At 49.5% G+C, this 19,253-nt stretch overlaps 4 protein-coding genes across 4 annotated transcripts; 2 read left to right on the top strand and 2 right to left on the bottom strand.

Annotated features, from left to right (window-relative positions):
• Positions 1–227: 227 nt before the first annotated feature.
• HOO65_030151 (GTP-binding protein rho2) lies at positions 228–1,549 on the bottom strand (the record flags this gene model as incomplete). The annotated part of the gene is made up of 5 exons (XM_071002222.1): positions 228–518; positions 847–1,038; positions 1,233–1,238; positions 1,376–1,454; positions 1,518–1,549. 5 exons carry the CDS (start codon positions 1,547–1,549, stop codon positions 228–230), a joined length of 600 nt encoding a protein of 199 aa, XP_070859830.1.
• A 4,508-nt stretch (positions 1,550–6,057) lies between these two features.
• Positions 6,058–10,339, top strand: HOO65_030150 (Stress response protein nst1; the record flags this gene model as incomplete). The annotated part of the gene is made up of 3 exons (XM_071001780.1): positions 6,058–7,396; positions 7,550–7,869; positions 7,958–10,339. 3 exons carry the CDS (start codon positions 6,058–6,060, stop codon positions 10,337–10,339), a joined length of 4,041 nt encoding a protein of 1,346 aa, XP_070859829.1.
• A 1,389-nt stretch (positions 10,340–11,728) lies between these two features.
• On the bottom strand, positions 11,729–12,283 carry HOO65_030149 (uncharacterized protein; the record flags this gene model as incomplete). Its single annotated transcript, XM_071000332.1, has 1 exon — positions 11,729–12,283. One exon carries the CDS (start codon positions 12,281–12,283, stop codon positions 11,729–11,731), a length of 555 nt encoding a protein of 184 aa, XP_070859828.1.
• Positions 12,284–17,533: 5,250 nt separating this feature from the next.
• HOO65_030148 (anthranilate n-hydroxycinnamoyl/benzoyltransferase) lies at positions 17,534–19,012 on the top strand (the record flags this gene model as incomplete). The annotated part of the gene is made up of 1 exon (XM_071000331.1): positions 17,534–19,012. One exon carries the CDS (start codon positions 17,534–17,536, stop codon positions 19,010–19,012), a length of 1,479 nt encoding a protein of 492 aa, XP_070859827.1.
• Between the last annotated feature and the right edge of the window lie 241 nt (positions 19,013–19,253).

The following is a 19,253-nucleotide window of genomic DNA, read 5'->3' as shown; positions in this document are numbered from 1 at the left end:
AGAGGAAGATAGATAATTTAAAGAAAAAAAAAAGACAAAAAATAGTGACTGCAAGAAAAATAGCAGCAGCTTTTTGTAGCCTGCCAGAAAAGGGAAAAGGGAAAGAAGCAGGGACCGAAATTAAAGAGAAGCGAGGCTGTTGGCATGTGAGAGAAGGGTAAAATACGAAAGCAAGAGCAAGGGTCAAGGATACACCAAGACGTAGAGAGGCAGGACATGAAGATCTACTACAGCACAACGCAGCAGTTCCCACCCTCGCCCTTCTCAAATGTCAAAAGTGCTGCGCGTGTTGCCGCCTCAAAGACGTCATCAACGCCCTCGCCTGTCAAGCTCGAACATTCGAGATATCTACGCGCTCCAATGTCCTTAGCCACGGATTCGCCATCGTTGGACGTCACAAAGAGTAGCGACTTTTTGCGTTGTTCTTCTATGGCCACGGGATCTTCGCGCAGGTCTTTCTTCAGTCCAACAAGGATGATAGGCACGCCGGGACAGAGACGAGTAGCCTCTTCTACCCACTATAAGAACAAATGGGAGAACGTGTCATGTTAGTGATGATGAGCAGAGACGGATACAGGGACAGGAAAAAACGAATTGGCTCGAATAACATTGGGGGCGGGTGGGGGGGGGGGGGGGGGCCAAGTGTTTGTTGAGGCTTAGGGCCCAAGTTTATGCTCACTCATACTCAGACTCAACCCCAAGTCGAGCTTATATCCAGGCCCAGCATTGGACTTGGACAGACCTGGGCCTTGGTTGAGCGTGTGACTGAGACAGTGACCGAGACTGAAATTGGGCTTAGGCTTGGGCCCGCACTTGAATCTGGGGTGGGTTGATTGGGTTGCGCACCTTATGCTTCACATTATCTAGTGAATCAGGAGTATCAACAGCGAAGCCGACTAAAATCACATGCGCCTTTGCGTATGCTAGAGGGCGCAACCGCTCGTAGTCTTCCTGGCCGGCAGTATCCCAGAGCGCAAGCTGCACTGATTTACCGTCGACACGACAGTCGGTCACGTAGTTTTCAAAAACAGTCGGAATCTATAAAGAACGCAAGCAACCGATAGAAGGGACTCATTAGACAGGGTGCGGCAAATAAGAAGGACGTGGTGAGTAGCAAGGCTATCGGTATCTTTGGTCGGGACGGTTGGTTCGGATGCATCCGTATTCGCAGAAGGGGGATGGAGCTTCGATCGCATCCAGACAAAACCGGAGGTGGGGGGTTCTCAACTCACATAGCGCTATTAATAAGTGTTAGTAGAGGAAGCCTAGAACTTGAGGACAGAACAGAGGGGAGCATAGCAGCTTGAGGGCAAGAACAAAATGGCATGGGCGCAGAAAAAAAGACAGAGGCGGGACACAGGCAAAAAGAACTCACGGTGGGAAAGTAGCCCAGTGTAAACACACTTAGCAAAGAAGTCTTGCCACAGGCACCATCGCCAATAATGACCAGCTTTCTGGGAGATAGTCAGTAAGAGGTAGGAGACGAGGGAGGAGAAGAGGCTCAAGAGAAGGCACACCTTCGGATCGCATTTGTCGCAGTCCCTGACATAGCGTCTAGTGTTGAGACTCGGTCGAGCCACCCGGGCAAAGAAGCGAAACAAGAAAGGAAGCTCGGCTAGCTGCCAGAGTTCTTGCGGTAAGTAAGGCCTTAGTATGAAGTTGTAGATAGACGTCAAGCTTTTAGTCGTCCCAGCGGGATCTGGTAAAGTATCAGAGACAAGAGACGAAACGACGGACCAAGGCGCGGATGCCCTTATATACAGGCTTTGGAATATAGAGAAACAAAAGGCTTGCTTGGATCACGAAGCACAGAGGAAACGACGAGACGAAGATGGCGGAGGGGGATTTGATGGTTGATATAGATGAGACACAACACACAGATGGGCGGAAGCTCTGTATAACAAGCAAGTAGTAGCCAGCAGAAACACAGCCTTGGAGGGGGACAAGTCAGCCAATTAAAGCGGCGCAGCGGGAATCAAAGAACAAGACAAAACGAGGCCAAACAATTTCTGATAAAAAAGAAGAAAATAAGAAAAGACCAATAAATAATAAGGCGATGAGATGCAGAAAAATGAAGCGACTGAGAAAACAAGACTGAGAAATCAATTGAATGTTGAATTTAAAGTCAAAAACTTAGCCTTCAAAAACAAGCTGAGCATTGACGAGGGCCCAAACAGTAGTTAACCTCCAGGGGCTGAGTGCCCTGTAACCATGGCCCTGTTCAGGGCTTCCTCCTGGGACTTCAGTAGTCGTACTAAAAAAAGACAGGCCAACACGGGCTGCTAGGTCCTGCTATGAAGCTAGGAGCAGAGAAGGAATAAATAGCATTGAAGCTCCGCTTGAAGCCACTCGCCATGCCGCGCTGCTACACTGCTTAGCCGCATATCCCTCTCTATTATCACTAAATTCCAACCTCTATTCGCTGTATTCCATACTCAGACCAGACTGCCCCCTGCCATCACGAACATTTGTCCCTCCCTCAGGCATCCTATACAAATCTATTTCCTCCAGTACCTCGTATTCACTAGAAGCGCAAGCGCTTCTTTTCTTCATATCCTCGCCCTTCTTCCTACTCCCTTCCAGGAGGCCACTCAGGCACGACCTCTCATAACAAAACTAAACAAACAATTAGGACGAATGAAACAAGGCAGACACCCACAATAGTGCGCCTATAGCGAAGGTCCGTCCGCGCCCGTCTCTGCCAAATCCATGTTGTGTTTTCCGGGATCCCCTTGCTGCTGGGTGTTCCTTGTGCCTGGCCTTTGAGCGGCTTGATTCTGCTGCCATCTTCTTTCTCCGGGGTTTATTTCTGTCCTTGTCCTTTCAAAAAACGAATTCAACTCTTCTTCCCCATCCTCATCCTTCACTTCCGGACCCCCCCCTTCTCCCCCCTATGTTATACAGCTCCTTCTCTGATAGCTGCGCCCCTTTACATAGTTTCCCCTCGTGTGCCTATCTCTGCAAGTAGAACTAGCCCAACAGCAATCCGGAGCAACTAAGGCCGAAAACACCAGTACCAGTATGAAGGATGGTGAGAGAAGCAGAACAACATTCTCAGGCCAGCATCTCCGTTCATGCGCAGACCCTTAGGCTGCGTCCTGTCGCCATCCAGAAAAGTAGCAAATGTTAGACATTAAGTCCTTAATTGAGCACCTTCAACAATGCCATGACATTGCCGCTCTTCATCTCATCTCCGCGGCTCTTATTCTACTCCATGCTAATCCCGGTACTCCGGGGCATTATCTACTCGAATTTTCTCGTTTCCCTGTTTCTATATTTGGCAAAACCCTCCGCCCTCCCTCCCTCAGGTCGGCCAGGCCAATCCAAGGGCCATCCACGCTTTCTTCCAGTGCCGGAACGAATACCCTGTCTTGGTGAACAGCTAGGCGTGGCCACAGTGACATCACGAGCTACCACAAAGTCCATCTATAGCTTGTGATTCGTGGCCCACATTAGACAAAGGGCTTTGTCGTATTCGTTTGTTTTCATCATGTTCTCTCTAGCTTCCTTGCACCATCTGTTCGCACGTATGTATGGATCGCTCATATATTAGCGACTGTTGTCCTTTCGTCTTGCTTGTCTCTTTTCTCATTCGTTTTGGACGAGCCGAGCAACCTCTGTCGCTCCCCTTTCACTCACTCGCTGGTCACTATGTCTCTTTGTATCCCAAAATCAATGTCCCCTTTTTCGGGCTGTTTAGGCCTGCATGCCCAGCGTCAAGGGGATATGCGTGACGGCCATATGGGGCTTTCGCTTTCTTTGTTTCGGCTTGGGTCCTCATCTTATTGGCATTGCTCATGTGTGTGTACCTGGCCAATTTCTGATCTCGTCCATGTCCCTCGCAACAAATACAACCCCCAAGCCTTTGCATCAGGACTTACCTACAGCTTCGTCAAATCCATCCCGAATAGCAAAGCTAGGCCTATCCTTGTTGGATTCTTTCGGCCTTCCTTTGGATAGCGATGAGTTGATGCTGTGATCAAGAGAAAGAATAAGAGGCCGTTGAAAACCCTATATCAGGGCTTCGAGAAATCATCGGTAGGGTTACTCGAGTTAGAAAGCAGAGAAGAAAAGGAATTTCTTGAGGATGATCATAAAAGTGGATCATATGTACTAGAAAAAAAAGCATGGCAAAAAATTCGGGGGAGGTAGTCACGTGAACATGAGATATCTTGTGATCTAGCTCACAGCCATAAGAAACCCAGGCAAAAATGCCAGGAAAGCGCTTGGTGCGGTTTCTAAACTAGCTAGATTTTGCGCGTAAAGACAGACTTGGCCTTTCTCTTTTCCAAACACGCCTGCAGCTTGACTTGCAGCTCCAGGGCAAGAAGATGTGCATTTTTGTGCATATTGTCCCACTTCTTAAAGGCATGACGGCCCCTAGCCCCACCCACCCACCCACCAGAGGAGAACGGAAACCAATACAGACAAACAAGTTTTTGGCCGGCAGCGAGGGCTTGGCCGGTGAAGAGAAAAATAATCAGATAGGGCGTGGCGGACGGCGAGCTAGAATTGGTAGCAATTACATGTTTGAAGCGTGGCAGCTAGTTGGCTTTGCTGTTGTTGAAAAGCTACTGGTATAGTGTTAGATTAGAGGGGTCGAATGCCCCTGGCAGATGGCAAACCTATAGTGGTATGACCTCAACAAGCACAGTGCCTATAATGTAGACCCTGGGCTGATTTGACTACGATTTGATGGTTTGAATCTGCATCACATTGTCACTGTTTTTGTGACAAGTTACAGGGGTACAGGTATAGCGGTACAAGTTGTACTTGTCCACCTGCGCCTCTTGCTCTGCATTTGTTTCTTCTTCTGCTCTCGGCATACCGTGTTTCGCGGCCGTCTGTCTGGCTTCTTTCTAAGCTGTTGGCAAAGCTCAAGCGAGAATAGCCAATCAAAGGACCGAAAGAAATTTCCTCCTTCAGCCTTGTCCTGCCTGCCTTGTCTACACTACTTGCCGTACGCTAGAAGCTAAGGACCCTTCTCATAAGCCACAGGCCCACAAGCCCACAAGTCCACAAAGGCCCACTTCTGACTTGCCACAGAGCCACACAGACCAAACAGGCTTCCCCAAGAATTCAGGGCCTTTTAGGGCCTTTCATGCCCACCCTTCTAGTGCACTTTAATTTCCCTTACAGCGCTTAATAGCCCCCCCTCCTTCTATGAGCTTGGTTCTCGCAAACAACAGTCAGCCCTTTCAAACAGCCTCGCCTAGTTGTGCTTGTTTGGCTTTATTGACGCTATTACTTCTTGTTTGCTAGGGCATAGTTCACCAACACTGTAAGTGCAGTGCAAGCCCGCTATAATTCTTCTTCTTCTTCACGGTAGGCATTTATTTTCCCTTCTGTTTTGGCCATTTTCCTTTCTCTTGCCTACCTACCTACCTTGCTATCCAGTATCCATTCCATTCATTTGGTTTTGAGCCTAGCTAGTCTGACTTAACCTGGCTTACCAAGCTCGACGTTAACGTGAACGTGATCGTCTGCCCTGTGGCGCCGTTTTCGTTTTCCCTTTTCTCTTGTTTTGCTTCAAGCTATCAAGCCGTCATCATCCTGCTCTGTGGCTCTGTGCACCCCTCTGTGCTCTGTGGCTTTAGCTGTTTGTCTAGCCGTTATATGGTTCTGTAAATAAAATCAAGAGACGCTAAACAACGCACCCAACAGCCACAGCGTCCTAGCCTTGTCTCTCTGTCTCTTTGTCTAGCCTGTCTGTTGCTGGATCTTATCATACATGGCTTGATGCTTCGGACTTCTGTTCTATCTATCCTCTTCTTGTGAGATGCCTGTTGTTCCTACAGCGAGAACACCGATACTCGCCGTCCACTACTACTACGACTATCGCCCTCCCACTGCAACTTCCTGCTGCTCCACGCTCCGCTGTACGAGTTCGGTTTAACAGCTCGACCCTTATTTTTTATTTTTTTTCTTCATTTTTGCCCCTCCCAGCCTGCAGCTTCCGACCAGCGACAAGGCTTCTCTTTGCCCTTCTCTGTTCCCTCCCCTACCTCGGTATTTCCATCGTGCCTTCTTGTTCGTCATATTTGCCTTGAAGGTACTATGCCCGCTTCGAAAACTTGTCTGCCGGCCCAGAACCTCTCATCGATGCGCAACACTGCTCGATACACCAACAAAGACGGTACAAAAGTCATCACTGTCCCTAGATCACTATCTTCTACCACTTCGTCTGTTGTCCCCACCGATCAATCCTCTGCACTTCCGAGCTCCTCTGCAACCATAGCCGCCACTACTGTTCCCTCACCCTCACCCTCACCCTCGACTTTATCCGCCACCGTCTCCCATACCGGAGTTTCTGCACCGCCACTGCCGGAGTCCGATCCCGTCATGTCAAACATCAGTACAAAGAAGGCTAAGAAACGCCAGCGTCAAGCCGCTGCAAAGGCTGCTGCTGCCAACGGCAACAACACATCCTCTTCTGCCGCCGTGGAGAGCACATTTGCCTTGGGGTCCTCTGCTGAAGCCGAATTTTTGACTGCCACCGCCAGCGGCTCCAGAGCCTTCCATACGGAAAAAGGCACCCTGCCTTCTAATGCCGCCCAGAATCTTGACAATCACTCACAGGACCGTCTGGTTGCCTCGCAATTGATAGCCTCTTCCGACCATCCAATTGCCTCCGCTACTACAACTTCTTCCTCACAATCTAAGAAAAATAAAAAGCGCAAGAAGAAGGCTAAAAAGGACTCACCTGCTCCCGACAACTCTGCGGTAGAGCCTCAATATTACCCAACCCGAAATAGCTCGGTGTCCGACTCTCACCCATACCAACAGGCCAACCACCACCACCAACAGGCCAGCAGCCATCCCCATCACAATCCCTTGGCCCGTGACGACCGTGTGTGGGATACTAAACCCCACGAAGACCGCGAGCGCATAAAGGAGTTCTGGCTAAGTCTTGAAGAGGAGGAGCGTAAAAGCCTTGTGCGTCTTGAAAAAGAGACCGTCCTCAAGAAGATGAAGGACCAGCAAAAGAACACGTGCGCCTGCAATGTCTGTGGTCGCAAGCGTACTGCAATTGAGCGGGAGCTAGAGGGTCTGTATGACTCTTACTACCGCGAACTTGAGCAGTACGCCCAAGAGGGAAATGCCACACCATTTCTCACCGCATCTACACCTAACGACCTCCCTATACGGCGGCCTCCAATGCCTGGCGCATTTCCACGAACTCCTGGCTCTCAAAGTCGAATAATTGAGCATGTCAACGGCGAGGAATTCGATGAAGACGAGGACGATCTTGACGATGATGCCGAGGACGATGATGGCTACAGCGACGAAGAATATGAAGAAGAGTATGACGATGACACTTCTTTAGATGCACGAGCCCCTCCACCTCGACAGCAGGACGATTTAATGGCGTTCGGGAACAGTTTACAAGTTAAGGGTAAAGCGAATTCTATCCATTTCCTACTACCACAGACGCAAACACGAATATAGACCGATTGATCTGCACGGAACCCATGCCACAAGTTATCCTTCTCTTGTCTACGCATAAAAGCACTTTCTCCGAGATTCAATGCTAACATTTAGTCTACAGAGGGAATCTTAACAGTAGCAGACGACTTGCTACGCAATGATGGGAAACGGTTTATCGAGATGATGGAAAAGCTTGCTGAGCGGCGAATGGCCCGTGAGGACAGCAATTATACATCAGGCCACATCCCTGGCGAGCCGCGCCATACTTCCAATGTACCATCGGTAAATCCAAACGTTGTCTTGCCACTCGGCGCCGATCACGACCACGCCTACGAGGACGCTACTGAGCCTTACGATGACGAGGGTGATGAAGGCGACGACGGCGATAACTACGATGACGAAGATGCCGAAGTCGACGAGGAAGACGAGGAAGAATTGGATGTGAGTCAATGCCAATTTGCCCTTACTTACGCCCATGCAAACATAAACGCCCTGTTTTACACCTACCTGCTAATATCTTGATGTCTAGGACCCCCGAAGTGAAGAGCAACGAATGGCCGAAGGCCGCAAAATGTTCCAAATATTTGCTGCGCGAATGTTTGAACAACGTGTCTTGACCGCCTACAGGAAAAAGCTTTCAGCAGAGCGTTCTGCTCGGCTTATGGAAGAACTTGATGCCGAAGAACGTGAACGCCAAGAACGTGAGGCTGCAAAGTCGGCCAAGCAACAACGCAAACGCGAAAAGGAACGTGCAAAGAAGCAGGCTGCTGCCGAAGCCAAAGCCCAGAGGGAAGCCGAAAAGGCCGCCGAGGAAGCAGCCAAAAAGGCGGAAAAAGAAGCCCAAGCTGTCAAGGCACGTGCTAAGGCCGAAGAAAAAAAGAGAGCAAAGGAGGCCCAGCGTCGTGCCGAGGAAGAAGAACGCCAACGTAAAGAAGCTGAGCGGTTGCATCGCCTCCATGAACAGGAGCGTAAGAATAAGGAAGCCAAAGAGCGACAAAATAAGCTGCGAGAAGAGCAAAAACAAAAAGAAAAGGAGGCTCGCGAAGCTAAGGGGAGAGAACTGAGGGAGAAACAGGAGCAAAAGGAGCAAAAGGAGCAGAAAGAGCGCGAGGAAAAAGAGAAGCAGGAGGTTCTTGCTCGTGAAAGGAAAGCTGCTGCTGCTTCTGCCGAACAGGCTAAGCAAGCATTGGTTGCTCCGGCTTCGACTGCAGCTCTTCCACCTTCCGCTACGGCCCCTGTTGCTGCATCCACTATAATACCTGCATCATCAGCTCTTCCCGTGACGCCTTCAAAGCCCAAGGCTACTTTGTCTGGTATCACGCCTGGGAAAACGCCTATGGCTGCAGTTTCTAGAGCGCCATCTGTTCTCGGCACTCCTGCTGCCCCCCCTACTAGTACTAGAAAGGTCTCGATTACTTCAGGTCTCCATAATGTGCTACCAATGCACAACTCGAACCCTGGCACAACCTACGTTTCGCCCAAGATCCCTGCAGTCACACCAATTATGGCTGCCAAAGTTCCCACGCCCATCCGGTCACGTGCTCCCTCTCAGCAAATGGCCGACAACTCCTCATCAAGTGCTCCGTCAGGTTCACAGGCCAGCGGCGCTCCTAGTCAGAACGCCTCGCCCTTAATTGGATCTTCTATTCACACAAGCCCTAGCCCGTTGTCGTCCATGGCCCCGCACGCCCCCAACCTACCCCCGGCCGTGAACAACCATTTTTACAACAACCAGCCTCTTTCACCCACCAATCTTGGCGGTCTGAAGGCCATGTTGCCTACTCATACTGAGCAATTCATGTCTCGTCCATCAACTGTCGGCGCGCCTCCACCAGGCCTACCAGCACCTTCCATACCGCCAGGATTGTATAATGGTAGACCTGTGCCGGATGGCATGTATAGTCGTTTTGGATCAGTGGATGGGATCTCTGCACCGCCTGGTCTAGGGGTGCCGCCCATGAAGACGTTCCCAACTCCTCCTGCAGGCCTGAATAACATGCCATTCGATGCTTTTGGCGGCATGTCTATTGGCAACTTTAATTTTGGCATGTCTACTGATTCGAACCAACCTCCTTCCAGTGGCCATGGACGACAGGCGTCTGCCTCGTTTGACCTTTCCGCGCTTGGCATCACAAATAACAAAAATGGCAGTAATAGCATGTGCAAGCCAGCACCCATTGGCCGTCCTGGATCGGTTGTTCATGCAAGCCGTAGCAATAGCATGCCTCACGATGATGTCAACGAACACTTGGGCAGCCGTGCGCTCCTTGACGATGCACAGGACGACATTCTTGGACCCTCACCCGCACCCCGCCAGCGTGTTGTTTCTGGTGCCCCTGGACCTATTAGACCTGCCGTTTATTCAGCATCGCCGTTTATAGACACGAGCAACACCTTCTCCCTTGGTGGTTACTCACAATGGGGCCCAACAACAACCCCCAGCAGCGGCTTTGCTCCCCCAGCCGGCATTTGGAACAACCCAACAACGCCTAGTAGCGCCACTATGCCATTCCCTAGCAGCGCTGGTGTTAGTGGTGCCTCTTCCCACCCATGGCGGAAAGCCGTTGCTCCGCCTACGTTGCGCCGCTATCTTGCACAGGCGTGCCAGACGTTCCGTGAGGCCGGGCAACTTGTCCATCCCGATGGCTACGCAGACTACGGCAAGATAAAAATGCACATTGAGACGCAGCTTCACACGGAAATTGATGACCGCGATCTTATGGACGTCACCGAGACCCTAGGCAACATACATAACGGCAACGGCACATTTGAATGCCGCGAGCTTGGGGGCGGCGTGCGTGTGATCCGATGGGATCCCCCCGTAGATCCGTTCCTAGGTTCGCTTCAGAAGCCTGCTGTGTCGCGTGATTCTGTTGATCATGTGATTGGCTATGGCATCGGCCGGGTGTGATTGGAGTGCAATGGTGCATGTAGTTGCAGCACGATAGTAAGGATGATATGGCACGGCATAGCAATGGTGATAGCATAGTTGAAGATGTGTGAAGTACCATCCAACTCGAATAGGATGAGAGGAAACACCATCCTTCTCTGTTTCTTCGCATTTTTTTTAGAGCTCTCGAAGCGTCTCTGCATTCGGTTTTTTACTTATTCCTCTTCTTCTCCCTTTTTCTGTTAAATGTGGGTTTATATGTCACGCTGGACAGCATCAAGTCCATACATTCTACGTGGCCTAATGTGTGCTATGTCTAGTGATGTGCTTTAGGGCATCTAATTGATATCCGGTCCAAGGCTACCTAGAATAAAGCACTCGTTATGTTCAAGGTGGCCTTGCATGACTTTCCTGAAACGCACGTAGACTTGTGGCCTAAGAGAGTATACCATGTACGAATAAGAGTCTTATACGGGCCTGCAGCGAAGACCTAGCCCTCCCTGAACTCATGGTTCCAGAGGTTGATTAAGTCTAAAAGTTTACAGTGAGACCTTGGAGAAGAGTCTTCGTTGCAACGTTGCACATCTACATGCAATTGTGTAATTGGTGGTTGTTTGTGTGTTGAGTGATGTGATGTGGCTTGTAGCTTGTAGCTTGTAGCTTGTAGCTGGCCAAGTTGAGGGAAAACTAAAGAGACACATAGGCAAATAGAGAACAAACTGAGGGGATGAATTGTATGCATGGCCGTTGCATATGCAGAGCAGAGCTAGCAAGGCGAGGGGGAGGCCGTTGGAGAGGCATAGGAACATGCAGCTACGAACGCTATTAGGGGGCAGTCAAGAATTGGTGAACCAAGGCTTAAGAAAACACGACATAAGACGGGGCGGAAGAAGCGGAAAAGCACGAGGCATGGGCTAATATCTCAATTACATGCATATTAATGTTGAGTTGGATATTTGACTTGCATATGAGGGGGGGCGGAAACTGAAAAAAGTAGAAACATAAAATGAAAGCAATCCCAAAACAACAAGCACTATGGAACGACGGGACAGGTCATGGAGGAAAATGAACTTAAGAAAAAAAAGTAAATGCAGGATATATACCCAAGAACATCCGTAGTAAAGAAGACTCTGAAAGAACAGCAGCAACTAGCTCTCTCCTCCATCCAGGCACAGCCAGGAAGAAAAGAGCCGAAAATAAGAAAAGAAACAAAGATTGGGGGCTGCTGCGCATCACTTTTACAATCAACATCATGCTGAAGATCCAGCACCTAAACGCAGCGGACGTGGAACGGGGGCGAGCGCCACAGCCCTGTAGTCGGTGGCACATGTGCACACAAGACCCCAGCCAGTCTTCACGATAACCTAAAACCCATTATAGACGGTGACGGGCTGACAGTGTAACGTCATCTTAATGCTGGTCCTGGAATGGATTGTTCTGATCGCTCATCAGCGGCTGGCGATCGGCCTTTTTCCGGTCCATAGCAGCAGCCTTGGCAATGGCCTCAGCTTCAGCACGGGCAGCCATCTTCTTCTCGTACGAGCGCTCGCGGCAGCAGTAGAAGCAAATAAGACCGGCTGAGATGGCGATGAATGATGCAAAGCAGATGGCCACAATGATACCCGCCGTGTCCATGGAGTTGCGCAGCTTCATACAGCCACCAGTCTTGCACAGATAGCCATCCATGCATTCGGCCGTAGTAATAGTGGTTGACGAACACGAAGACGTGCCAGATTCTGTAGTGCACACCTTGCTCTTGAATGAGGTCACCGAGCTGCAGTTGGCGTCATATGAGAGCGTATCGCGGGCAAGGAGGAGGTATCCCATTTCAACCACAGACGTGGATTCGGGAGGAGATGATGTCGCTAGCGCAGTCGAGCTACTGTCAGTGCTTCGGGGAGGAGCAGGGCGACGACGACGCATCCGCAACTCAGCACCGTTGGATTCGGGTGCATCATCTGTCATTGTGTAGAGATAACAGGTCAGTGATGGGTCGATCACCGAGCCATCAACAACTGACGCACAGGAGGAGCTGCTGAAGCATTCCTGTACGACAGAATCCGACCCAATAGAGTCGAGACGAGCTAGACAGGCATCGACCGAGTCATCAGTGCAGGTGATGATTGAAGATCGAGCATTGACTACGGATGCCGCGTCGGAGCAGCTAATGCGGGACACGGTGGCGGCGGAAACGGTATAAATGGGCGAAAAAAGAGCCGCTAAAATAAAAATCGAAGAGCGAGTCATAGCGAGTCAATTCGAATACGAGATGATTTAAAGTAGTGGATGATGGGTCTTGCTTGGTGTTGGGGGCTGAAAGACAGAGAGCTGCGTTTTGTACCAAGATGAGAAGAGGTGGCAGAGGTTGAGTTGGGTGCGGGATTTGGCGTTGGCTGTGTTTTTTCTTGCCTCAGCCCCTGAACTTGGGCAAAATGGGGTTGGGTTGACGGTTGAAGGGCGCTGGGGTGAAATGCTACTACCACGACACAACTAAAAGCCTGGCTGATGAGAGAAGAGAAACTAGTTACTAGATGAAATTTCTTCTTAATGTACCGCCAAATATATCAAATACAAGGCCGCTCTCTTGTCTGTAATTTCTAGCCTACGCAAGCTTTAGGCCATTGCGGCACAATTTTGAGGAGCCACACGTGAGGGTGATGCAGAGGCCATAACAGATAACAGGGAGGAATAGTTATTGCGTGTGGTGCCCCAGAGGAATCGCCCACAACTGGAATGGGTGGCAATTAGGGGTTCACGAAACACCGCCCTCGCTACATTTCTGGCTGGGGTTGTCAATAACGGGGTTTGTTTCCGCTGTCATTGGCTGTGTGGCTCAGACTTAGGTGCCATGATACCCCGCTTGGGAGGGCTTTCTCTGCAGGCGTAAAAAGGGTTGCTCACACAAAGACAGAAAACGGAGACCTTGTGTTGCCCTCCCTCATGTCTGCACTATTGACTTGAGACAGCCGTAACATGCTGCTCATCTTGTCGCTACTATCAGAAAACTGGCGTTTCGTACTCTCACTTACAACTGTAGTTGCACGAAGCGTAAAGCACAGGCCAACTCACTATAGGAGAGGGTGCTTTGGCGTGCCGCACCCCGAACCCCATGGCTCTTGGATGATGCTATGCACTGAATGCTACAAAGCTGGCTTGGCTAATATGCAAAATAAGGCAGGCGGGGTGCCTAGTATTTGCGTACTTGTGTGCGACGCCAGGTGAACCAAGGCCTCCGAAATTCATAACCACGATGCACATGCATTGCGGCACAGCGGGTCCTTGTAAATAGCCACGACGATTAGGAGATATCAGGGAAGGGGGCTGGCTGTCAAGGGGCTGCAAATCTACCACTATACATACCCCTTCTCTCACATCGCCCTGAATTAGTAGCGGCAAGGCGACATGATCGTCAACACAGGAGTTCCGTACTAGTTGGATAGTCGGATGGAAGCTGAGTCCGTGCTCGATTAAGCAGATAGTCTCGGAATATCTAGCAATAGAGGGAGGGAGCCGTAGACTACACGTCGCTCGATCAAGAGCTACATCGTAGTTTAGTGTCTGCGCCACTACTAGAGCGGCTTTGCGATGCAAATTCCAGACAGGACTAGGGGTTGCATACAAAGGATTAGAGCTAGACCCAGCGCCTATAAAACAGAGCATCAAGGCCGCGTGGACCGCCCACTTAGCCGCGTAGCAATGTGGGTAGGACTGCGATGTTTCGGCCAAGGCCTCGGAAGGAATGAAATCTGAGTACAAAAGAGAAAGGCTGAGTCGAGGCACAATATATGACGACTGCAAGGCGGACAAGGCTGTGAACAAGGCGATGCTAGCAATTTAGCATAAGACGCACAGTACCACCACGGACAGTAATGTTTTTAGTAGCTGCCTGTTTTAAACCAAGCCCTAAAAGCCATGCAGATTTCCCACCAATGCGAGCTGTGGGGTGAGTGTGAGTTGTGAGTGAGACGGAACGAATTTTGTCTTTTCTTTTTTTTTTTTTCAAATTGCAAACTCCTTTGTTCATTGAGCACAACGCGCGACTATTATCATGGCGTTTTCACAAACCATGCCTACCATTTTTTCTGGCTCAACAAACTACCGCGGCAAATTGCCACCTATTAGCCGTCCAATATTATCAGCTTGTGTCCAAGGCTGCCTTAAGATGATAGACAAGCACGATTCAGATAGGGTGCAACGCAAGGCGTACCATCTATCGCCGGGATCCAACATCCGGCCCAACTGGGTTTGTGGGCGCTATGGCTCTGCATATTGGTTGTTTGAGCTTGACAGTGAGTAGACTGTTCGATTTTTTTTTTAGAAATATAATCAGCAAGCCCATGGCTGTTCGGCGTAGAGAAACTTGGGCGTGCTATGCTTGAGTGATAAGTTTGATTCCTCAAATTTTCGACTGCAAAAACCACACTTCTGCAGATACTTGCTTCCGCTTTCTGGCACCCAACACATCACTAACCACTGGCATGTAAACAACATGCATATGCGGGCTGATGTAATAGTGCCGCCGTGCTAGCATAGGTCTCTCCTCTCCCTTCTTCCGATTGACAGCAATCAAACTGTGTTGTGTCGGGCAGCTGATCATCATCATATCTTACTAGCTCAAGTCACGATATGACGCCTTATGAAACCTGCAAGTGGGATAAACGGGTATACAGGTGTTGCATCGTGTTATGCTATGCATACAACGTATATTACATATCCCCATAGCAAGTTGCCCCGTCTAGCAGTGCTAGCGGCAGCATCCAATACTACCCAAAGCTGCTGCTGCTGCCGATTGTTGCCAGTTTTGAGACAGAAACTAACTTAACACTGGCGTTCAGATCAATCAGACTTGGAGCTCCCGACAATTACTACTGAGCGATTTGGTTAGTGGCAAACCGGCCTGTTGTTACGGAACTCATAAATAATACCCACTAGGAACGGCGAAAATCAACGCCATTCGGCTCGGTCTCAGGCATGAACAATGCTTGTCAGTAGTGTCAATCAAGATTGCGTGGGAGGGGAAGCAATGCTGATCTCAAAGTGGGCGCGATGTGTATACACACGCAGGCCACCGACAAATAAAAACAAATGCACGTGAGTGCTCACTCGTCTATATATGCAAGTCTGAGTTAGTCTCTGCCCAACGAGCTGTGGCCAAGAACAGTGCTTTGGAGAGCGTTTCTACAAAATCTAGATATGGTGCTTTGACTGCATATCCGATCGTTTCCGCAAGATATGGGCCAGACATTATCTGCATTATCCAATTCCTAATATTTAATGTCTAATATTTTCTTTGCAGAAGTTATCGTGTGTTAGTTCGAGCTTTTACCTCTCCACACGCCTATATCGAGCCTGCGTAGCCCTCATCCTGAAAATATTACAAAACGAGATGGGGTCTACGCCTGGGATATCCCCTGTATAGTTATTTCGACAAAGAAGGGCCAAGCTTTCCATCTTCATGAGCCTTACAGGCTATGAAATAAAAAATCTCGGCGTTTTACATGGGCAGGCCTTGTGCCCTAGTGAGCAGCACTCAAAAGGCAGTCAGGCTAATTGAGCTGAATAAATGGGATGCATGATCGGCATATTTATTGTGCAAGCATGAGAATCGTGCTATCCTCTAAGAAAGAATTAACAATGAAGATGGCGAACTTTGGGCGGACAAACAGCTCGGAATGAAACAAAACGGAGAGTCTCAAAACGGAGAAGACCGCAATTAACTCAGCCAATGATTTTCAAGATTTTAAGAGACGCCAAACCGATGTCTAGGGCGATGACTATGGAAGTTATTGTAAATGGGGGGCAACCTGAAGAGAAGAAAACTTTGTCTCTTTTCGTCTCCCCTGATACCGCTTAATATTGAGTCTCATCTGGGGATCAATCCCATCGCAGGGGAGTCAACTGAGAGAACCAGAATGACAATACAATAAAGGAAGACAAGAAAAGAAAAAGATTAAAAAAGGTGATTTATCCGTTGGCTTCAAAGAAAGGCCCAGACTTAGAACAAAGTCAACAGGTCATGGCACTGATTACAAACACTGTGAGAACCAACAAGCAGAATTTGTTTCTTTTCTCTATGCTCCCTCTCTTTGCCCCCTTCCACTTCCCTCCTCTTTCCTCCTCTTTGAAAATTGATTGACACGGGAAAGGAGCCAAGATGAACAGTGAACAGGATCTCTGCCCCGGAAGCCAGCTTCCGCTTAGGAGGGGAGTAAGCCAAGGACTAATATTTTTTTCTCGTGATTTATTTCCGACCTTGGCTTGACAGCACCCCAGCTGTTATTTTTCCTTCTACCCTGCCTGTTGGTGACCAGGTGAGCATCCTCCTACTTCTTTCTTTCTCCCTCCCTCCCTCTTTTTTCTCTCGCCTTGACCTTCGAATTAGTGCGGTGATGTTGGAAGGACTGGATAAACAGGCGGGGGGAGGGGATTTCATGCAGTTGTATGCAAGGGACTACTAACAAAATAGGAGGAAGGACCAGCAACACCAGATGTGCTAGCAGTGTTTGAGAGACAGAGATCGAGGCTCGCTCGTGATGGGGACTCCCTAAGTCCCAGCATGAAAACCGACAGCGTCTTTTGTCTACCTGCCACCTCCCTCTCTCTTCTTTGGTATATCCAAACATGTCCTGTCCGTGCAATTAACAACAAGCTCTCACTTACCTAGGATATGACAGCTCACACAGACGTGGAACAGGGCTACCGATACCCGGACAAGGACACAAGAGCAGGCCCAAGCCTGAACCTAGACTGACTTGCAGTAGAAGGCCCTGTAAGGAAACGAAAAAGAGCTTAATTCCCCGGCGAGGGGGGAGAGACACACGCAGAACCTGACTCCTGCTTCCAAATACCTCCCTTGGAAGATCAAGCCGAAGCTCCTGTAAAAAAAGGAAAAGAAATCAGCTGTCGGTATCGGGGAGGATATGGTAGTATCCGTAATGTCTGTGTGTCTTGTTCTCCGAGTCTTGGAAGTCTTCGTCTTCTATATCAGTCGTGTCTCTCCTCTCCTTGTCTTTCGCCTTCGAATTATAAACTCACAGAGGGTCCTTCCTCCCTGAAAAGCAAGAACTACTTAGCATCTCTTTCATATTGCTTCCTGGCTTGTCTATCTGACTTACTGTCCGCTGTCCTCCCTCCCTTCTTCTCTAGCTAACCTTTTTTTTTTTTCTTTTCTTCCTTTGCTTTTGCTCCCCTGGCCCCTTCCTCTTCCCGCCGGCTATGCCGTCCTCAGACAAACCCTACCGTCTCTCAGCATGGGACCAGGCAGCAAGTCGTGCTCATGTACGGCTAGCCATTTGCTTTGATCTTCGTTCGTCAACACCACGTGAAGCAATCGCACGCCAGCTTAAAACCACACTATCTTTGCTGGCCCAAGCGAAACCATACTATGCTGGCCGACTGTTTCTCGGTCCACGGCTTGGATGGGCTTACATGCATGAGGCTGCCGAGTATACAATACCACTAGAGGTACATGATGAAAGTAAGAGCTTTGGCATGACCTATGAGCAGTTCCGTCAAGACGGCTTTCCTGCACATGCAACCGTACATCCGCGCTACTGTATCGACGGCACCTTACGTGACTATTTTGGCGAGGGAGACGGCGTGCCAGCCATAGTGATCCGTGCTTTTTTTGTGAATGGCGGGCTTGTCTTGTCCATATTTTTCCACCATACGTTTGGCGACGGCGATGCCATGGGCAAGTTTATAGAAGATTTTGCACAACAATCTCGCTCTTCTCTACCAATTCCTACAACTATTCAAGACCGCGACTTGTCATTCACTGGTTTCAACGACCCTTGCGACTATACTCTCTCTGCAGAAAGCCTCTTCAAAGCATGTCCAGAATATGTTTATGAACCCAAACAACTTGGCCCCAACAATTCAATCGTGGGCCCTGGGGGGATATCACCCGATGAATACCCAAAAACTGGACGTACGTTTGTCTTCCACAAAGACAGCATCGACAGGTTGCGAACTGCTATACGTAGCCAATTAAATCCCAATGCAAACACTGCGACAGCAGCAGCCGCTGCTGCAGGCTCTGCTTTTCCGTCAGCTTATGTTGCTCTTGCGGCTCTGACATGGGTACATACAGCCAACGCGAGGCGTATAGGCGAAAGTCATATCGAGCAGCCCATATCCAGCGATCAGAATGACGATGCTGGTTCCGGCGCCTTAATAAACCCCGTTAACTGGGCATACCGTACGTTCCGAGACACACATCACGGATACACGGGCAATGCCGTGATGCTCGCACGGACAAAAGTTCCGGTGTGTGATCTTGCAGCTGCAGCCGGCGACATGACGACACTGGCGGGCGTGGCGGCAGCAATAAACATGGCAATCAACTTCGACGAAAACTTTGTGCGGACACGCCTCCAGCTAGCGGACCATGTTGATGATCCGCGTAACATCATGCTGTCGTTTGATGCGCGGACCCGTGAGGACTTTGCATTTAATACATGGCGCGATTTTGGTGCCGATTGTGAGTGGGACATATTGGGCGATGGCCGGACAGTGAAGGCAGATGCTCTCCGGCGGCCTCAACCTGACTGGAATCTTGTGGGGTCGCTCATTCTTCCAGCGCGTCAGAGCTCGAAGTTGTATGAAATTGTAATTACCATTCCGGCACCATCAATGAAGGTGTTAGTGGCTGATGACCGGTATACGAAGTGGACGAGACGAATTGTTGGCTAATGTAGATGCAAGGGAATATCAACGGCGAGAAGAGCCGTATGTAAAGTTGAGACTTTGTTTGGGTACTGACTTGTGATGAAGATGTTCTCTTGGCTTTCTGAGGGTTTTTTTTTTTCGAACTGTCCATGAGCTCCCCAAACGTCTGGGAACATGTTGGGGCACTACGAGCATTCGGGGTTTTCCTTATAGGCGTTTTTATTGGGTTCCTGGATTTCTAGAATGTATTATTATTTTGTTCTTG

Source organism: Ceratocystis lukuohia (assembly GCF_044167205.1).
Source record: "Ceratocystis lukuohia strain C4212 chromosome Unknown Supercontig3_pilon, whole genome shotgun sequence".
NCBI lineage: Eukaryota > Fungi > Ascomycota > Sordariomycetes > Microascales > Ceratocystidaceae > Ceratocystis > Ceratocystis lukuohia.
The sequence above is the reverse complement of the archived record's forward strand: the minus strand, read 5'-3'. Positions and strand labels throughout refer to the sequence as shown.